The sequence below is a fragment of the Arachis ipaensis genome, chromosome B08 (assembly GCF_000816755.2).
Source record: "Arachis ipaensis cultivar K30076 chromosome B08, Araip1.1, whole genome shotgun sequence".
NCBI lineage: Eukaryota > Viridiplantae > Streptophyta > Magnoliopsida > Fabales > Fabaceae > Arachis > Arachis ipaensis.
Genome location: NC_029792.2, coordinates 38,355,628 through 38,362,186, shown reverse-complemented (window position 1 = coordinate 38,362,186; position 6,559 = coordinate 38,355,628). Strand labels below are relative to the sequence as shown.

The 6,559-nt window shown below is 34.3% G+C and overlaps 2 protein-coding genes across 7 annotated transcripts in view; one reads left to right on the top strand and one right to left on the bottom strand.

Annotated features, from left to right (window-relative positions):
- LOC107613268 (probable inactive shikimate kinase like 1, chloroplastic) overlaps positions 4,919-6,559 on the bottom strand; it is a 7,697-nt gene continuing 6,056 nt past the window's right edge. For 3 of the 4 annotated variants that reach the window (XM_016315194.2, XM_021109307.1, XM_021109308.1), the window contains one exon: positions 4,919-5,251. In XM_016315194.2, the coding sequence (XP_016170680.1) occupies positions 5,183-5,251 (69 nt within the window). In that variant the 3' untranslated portion in view covers positions 4,919-5,182. The remainder of the gene's footprint in view (positions 5,252-6,559) is intronic. The other variant, XR_002352355.1, reaches the window with a different exon arrangement.
- The window catches only part of LOC107613269, a 5,420-nt gene continuing 4,123 nt past the window's right edge, over positions 5,263-6,559 (top strand). Inside the window, exons 1-2 of one of the 3 annotated variants that reach the window (XM_016315195.2) lie at positions 5,269-6,011; positions 6,389-6,513. In XM_016315195.2, the coding sequence (XP_016170681.1) occupies positions 5,653-6,011; positions 6,389-6,437 (408 nt within the window). In that variant the 5' untranslated portion in view covers positions 5,269-5,652 and the 3' untranslated portion in view covers positions 6,438-6,513. Of the gene's footprint in view, positions 6,012-6,374; positions 6,514-6,559 lie in introns of those variants that run through there. The other 2 variants (XM_016315196.2, XM_021109309.1) reach the window with 2 other exon arrangements.

The window sequence follows — 6,559 nt, the reverse complement described above, 5'->3', positions numbered from 1 at the left end:
ATAGCAAAATAAATGTTGTTTGGATTATACTACTCAAAATCACTTTTAGATGAAAAATTACCAAAAGAGACATCAATTTAAATAATTTTTTTTATATGTATGCAAAGTCAGAACACTAACAAAAATAATATAAAAAATATTTATCATATAAATAAAATAAATACAATAAAAAAATGAAAGAGAGTACTATAAATTTTATAATATCAAATAAAAAAAATATTCTATAATTTTTCTAGTACTATTAGTACTCTTTAATTTAGTATTATTTTAGACTATAAATTTTCATTATTTATGGCTCTATTGTTACTTATAATTAATTTTTTATTTATTTTGTCCTTTTTTATAGAATCATAGTTTATATTATACAAAATTTTGATAATAAACGTAGTATATAATAATTATAATTACAAATTTTACAAAGTCAAAATAAAAAATAAAAAATTTAATATAAAACAAAGATAGAGTACATCAAAGAATAGAAAAAAAAATCATATAAATAAAAAATAATAAAAATTCTATAAAACCAACAACATATATTATATGAATAAAAAAATTACAATAAAAAGTAAATAAAATTCACATGAATAAAATCAAATAAAAAAATAAAAAATTTCATACACAACATAAATACAATGCAGTAAAGGATAAAAAAAATTCATATGAACAAAAAATAATAAAGTATCATAAAATTAATAAAATACCTGAAAAATTAGAACACTGAAAAAAATTCAACAACATTTGTCATATGAATAATAGAAATACAATAAAATAAATAAAAAATTATATGAACAAAGCCAAATAAAAATAAAAAAAGACTTCATAAAAATATACATATAAAGAATAGTATAGTCACCAAAAAAAAAATATAAAGAATAGTATAATAAATGATAAAAAATATTGATATAAAAGCATAACATGAGAAATTAGAATACTACACAAATAATATAAAAATATTTATCATATAAGTAAAAAAATTACAATAAAAAACATAAAAATTAAAATATGAAAGAGAATACTAAAAATAATAAAGAAAATTAAAATATTCATTTTGCTAGTGATTGAAACAAATCTGAAAATGAAAAACTATGAAGAACTACAAAGAACTATAATAGTTACTGGTATCTTTTTTATAGAAGAAAAATCAAGTGCTTGGGAAACAAGCAACTTCCACCATCATTGCAGAAAATCATTCAACTTTTCGGAAGGATTGTGCATCATCAACAAGAAAAGCATAAAAGCCAAGGAGGATTATGAAGGACTAAGCAAGAGGATACCAAAAGGTTGTATCGTTGCTTAACTGTTTATGCCTTGAAGTGCTTTATTTGAAAGTCTAATTGTACCCTCTCTCTGAGTTGTTTACCCCTTTTCTGCATTTTGTCTTCTGTTTTTCCTAATTTTCAAAATAAATGTTCTAGTATAAGTGTCTGTTTCATTTTCATCTACTTAAAAGATGTGTCTTGTGCCCCTTTTGATTCAATAAGAGAAAATGTTGAAATAGAAGCGAAATTGTCCAATTTGATAGGAATAAGATTAAAGTTCAGTGGTGGTAATCGTTTGATTAGTTGATAAACTCAATAATAAAAGTTGCAAGGGAGAATATTTCTTTCAAGTATAGACTTAGTTGTTGCTATGGACCTTCAATTAATAAATATCCTTAGAAAAAAAAAGAAGAGCAAAAAAGAAAGAAAGAAAAGCCAAGAATTGGCAACAAAAATGAAAGAAACAAATAAGAAAGCTAGACACCAATAACTTGGACCTTAGGACACATGCCTGTGGTGTCTTTGTATTAGGATCTGCTTGGATAATTAGGTTCTGAGGAGTACTTTAAAACTTGGTAACTTGGATTAACTAATCCGGGATTATCAACCGAAAATCCACTATCAAGAGAAACCTAATTACAAGACATTTAGTAACCCAAAGAGGTGTTGGACATCAATGTTCTTAAGAAGAATTGTGAGTCAAGTGTCTGTAATGAAGAGATGTCAAGTAAAATTGAGCCAAAGAGCTGCTGCAACACTTGACACTTAGCTACAATTTAGAAATAAGTTTCTGAAGCAAAAGAAAGAAAGAAAAATCTAACAAGGATCAATAAAGAATAAGGTTTTATAGCAGAAACTTTAGTTAATACTCAAAGAGACATTTCACATTTGGAAGTTGATAATAATTGAGCTGCATTCTGTCTGCATAAAACCCCATGAACCAAATTCAATCACCTGCTAATAAGGACATATATGCTTATCTGTTTTCATTTTTTCTCATGGTTTTGTACTTGCTTGGGGACAAGCAAGATTTAAGTTTGGTGTTGTGATGACAAGTCATCTTATGCTAGTTTTACTAGCAATTTTCATTTGTTTTCATTAGGTTTCATACACTTTCTTGCACAATAAGTAAGTAATTGGAGTGGAATTTCATGTTTATCTTGATTCAATCAAACATTATTAATTTTATACAAAATCATGAGATTTATGTAAGAATTAGGTGATTATTATGAATGATGCAAAACCTTATGATTTTGGTGAGACTTTGATTGCATGTTTGGTTGATTTCAGGTGAAAAAATGAAGAGAAAAAGGGACAGTGCAGAGTAACGCTGCGTTCAAATAAAGAACGCTACGCTCTCTAGCGACGCGCACGCGTGCATGATGCGTACGTGTGGATGTAATTGGCGCTCGTTTGCAAAGAGAGTGCTACGTTACCTAAATGAGCGCCTGCGACAAAATTTAAATTTGGAATTGAAGTTTTGCAACCGACGCGCACGCGTCGATGGAGCATCTGGGATGAAGCACGCAAACGCGTGGGTGGCGCGGAAGCTTGGTATTGACATTTTGCCACCCACGCGCACGCGCAGAGGATGCGCACGCGTGGGGAGCGTTCATGGCGCGAACGTAGCGCTTGTTTAACAAACGCTACCAGGGACGTGCACGCGTGAATGGTGCGCGCACGCGTATGTTACGCCTACGCGTCGGTGAATGAGCGTTACGCTCACTTTCAGAACGCTACGTTCCCCTGGAAGCTGCAACCAAGTACCCATCTCTGACCCACTTCATCAAAGACCAAAAAGCCCACTCCTAGTACTTGATGACTGAAGTGGAAAGTGTATAAATAGATGAGAATTTGATTTCATTAGGATCCTTTTATCCTTTTTTTTAACCTCTTTTTACCTTCTTTTTATTTTTCCTTTTTAGTTCTGTTTTAGGAGTTCTGAGATCTGATTTTATTGGCTTTCTATTTTTCTTTCTGTTCTTCATCTTCTGCATTTTTTTTCTTTTGGTACTAGAGCAATGATGAACTAAACCCCAATTTCATTAGGGGGAGGAGCTCTATTGTAATTACAATGAATCAATGAAATTCTTCTTCTTCTCAATTCAATTGTGTAGCTATTGGGTATCTTCTGTTTTGATTTTGAGTTATTCATTCCGGAAGGGGGTTTAATTCAGTGAATGCTTGTGTGAGCCTCAGAAGAGGAATCACTTGCATTAGAATTTGAGCTCTATCCTTCACTACTATCTTGATCAACACTATTCGGGAGGAATTGAGATCCTGAGAGTTAGTGTGGCATATGGATGAGAGATATGCACTTAACCTCTTCTCATGACAATTAGATCAAGGAATTGGCAAGATTGATTGTGATTTGAGAGATTGGATTGCCAAGAAATTGGGATCCAATCAATTTCAATCCACCATAGATCTACCAAATGATTGAGAAAGGAGTTGAGACAAATTTGATTCATGAAGGATTACAGTATCTCCAATCCCTGATGAATCACTTTATTTGAATTTTCTTCACCTCAGAGTTTCTGATTTGCTGCAGTTTACATTCTGTTTTGATTCCTAGTACCCAAATCCCTTTATTATTCATGCAATTTAAGTTCCTGGCAATTTAGATTCTGCAATTTAAATTTCTTACACTTTAAGTTTCAGTTATTTACCTTTCTTGCAATTTAAGTTTCAGCTCTTTTACTTTCTTGCACTTTAAATTTCAGCCATTTAAAGCTTCCTGCAGTTTATCTTTATGTCAATTTACATTCCGCCTTCTAGCTTTCTCACAATTTACTTTCTGTTAATCAAATTTCACTCAAATCATCAACTGTCTGCTTAACTAAATTCATCACCCAACTAAAATTGCTCAATCCATCAATCCCTGTGGGATCGACCTCACTTTTGTGAGTTTTACTACTTGATGCGACCCGATACACTTGCCGGTTAGTTTGTGTGGAATCGATTTTCCTTCATCATATAATTGTGGTCCAAAAATGATAAAATTTTAGTAAATTGAGGATTAGATTAAAATCTTACAAATAGATTGGATAAATGTTTAGAACTAAATCCAAGTCAAGAACTGATTTTACCGGATTCAAGTACATTCGAGGAGAACAAACTAAAGGGAGCAACAAGTACAAGGATTTTCGTGGTTAGAAACCATTTATAGCCAGGCCCATTAAGGATAAAGGCCCATCAAGGATGACCTCTTCCACTTATCCGACCTCTTAAGAAGTTGAACACGACAAAGAGGTCCAACCTTACTTATCTAAATAAGTAACTACCTCTTCCAAATCTCTCATACTATCTCTATCTCATATAAGGAGATGATCGTAACATACTCCCAAAATAAAAGGTACGATTGTCCACCAATAAATGTGGAACTACTAAAAAAGGTGGTTATCTATTCTACTATAAATACACTGACACCTCTCAAATATATTCAAATCCCAATCAACTAAAAACCTACTTAAAACCCTTGCTAACTTAAACATCGAAATCTCTTACAGGTACCATCCCCACCTCCTCATGAGGAATTCGGACGGCAACATCTCAACTCCAGTACAAGTCGGACGATGCCCCTAAAAAAGCCTTGACCTTACGTTCAGGCCCAAAAACAACCCAATTTCAAATAACAATCGTAATAAAAACATTAGGTGTTTACTCGATTTGGGAGGTGTTATTTCCAAATTTTCTTGAGCATTTTGGAATGTTCCAAGCTTGCTTGTCGTGTTTGTGCAACTGTTTAAAAGAGCATAATCACTACTAACGGTTTGTTATGTAATGATCCGCCACTCTCATAGTGTGGAGCTATATATATAGTAAAAACAATATATAGTAACAAATCCCTTGGTACATATTTCAGAGTAAAACAACTAATCGAAAGTAATTTCAAGATAAGACATGAAACAAGCCATGTTTGATTAGAACGGTCTTGCAGCTTCTTCCAGCATCTTCTTCACTCTAGTCAACTTCTGGATCTCCCTTAGCGCCTAAAATCAATGAGATATTGAGAATTACAATACTAATCAACCAAAACATAGCAGCATTAAGTCAATTTGGATAGTTTAAAAATGGTGGCGAACACTAATTCGGTAGCGGTGGCATCAGAATAAAATCACGGCGGTTGTGAAGAAGCATAATATCCAACCATGACCATTTTGTCAAAACATTCATACACTTTCAAACAAGACAGGAGACTTTCTTTCTTCTGGGTAGGCATGGCAAAAATTCTCGGTGGGGCGGGTATCCACGGGGATTTACCCGCTGGAACGGATATGGGGATGATTTTTTACCCGTAGAGACGGACCCGTAGAGGTCCCCGCCCCATAGGTGACCCGTTAAATCTCTGTATATATAAAAAGCCTAAAATACCCTTATATATATAACATATATGCAATTAACCCTAGCCGTCATTCCCCCAATTGAAATCTTGCTTCAGACTCTTCACCCTCAGCCAGTCAGCCTCTCCTCTGTGTCCTCTCATGACGCACGCCGCTCACCGCCGACCGCCACCTCCCAGCCCCTCACCACCACCTCCCACTCCCTCAGTCCCTCATCGCCACTTGTCGAGGTCATGGTCACGCTCACCGCAGCAGGGAGTGCGTCTTCGCGTCGAAGCCTCTTTGCGTCGGAGCCTCTTCGCGTTGGAGCCTCGCCGTGTCTTCGCCGGTCGTCGCGTCTTCGCCAGTCGTCGCGGGTAAATCTCCAGTCTTCACTGTTCTTCGTTGGTCTACACGTCTTCTCCGTCAGGTAAGTCATTTTTTACTTTGATTTTTTGAAACATTTGTTATAATTTCTGGAGTTAGGGTAATTATATTATATATATTTGATGCTGATTCTGATTTCTATGATTTTTATGCTGATTATATTTTTATTTTGATTCTTTTTTATGCTGATTCTGATTTCTATGATTTTTATGCTAATTTAATTTCTGATTCTGATTTTTATGAGTTCTATGCTAATCGTAGTTTTTGATTCTGATTCTTTCTTATCTGATTCTAATTTCTATGAGTTCTATTCTAATTATACTTTTTTATTCTGATTCTTTGTTAGTTACAGCAACAGTGTTATAACCCATTATTGTGGATTTATGTGATTTTGATTCTTTCTTAGTTACACAATAGCAGTGTTACAGTAGCATTGTTATCTAAAACGGAAGAAATTGGAGTGCATTGAGCTGACAAGTGGCAATGAGGGACTGAGGGGGTGGGAGGTGGTGGTGAGGGGCTGGGAGGTGGCGGTCGGCGGTGAGCGGCGTGCGTCATGAATGGACACAGAGGAGAGGCTGACTAGCTGAG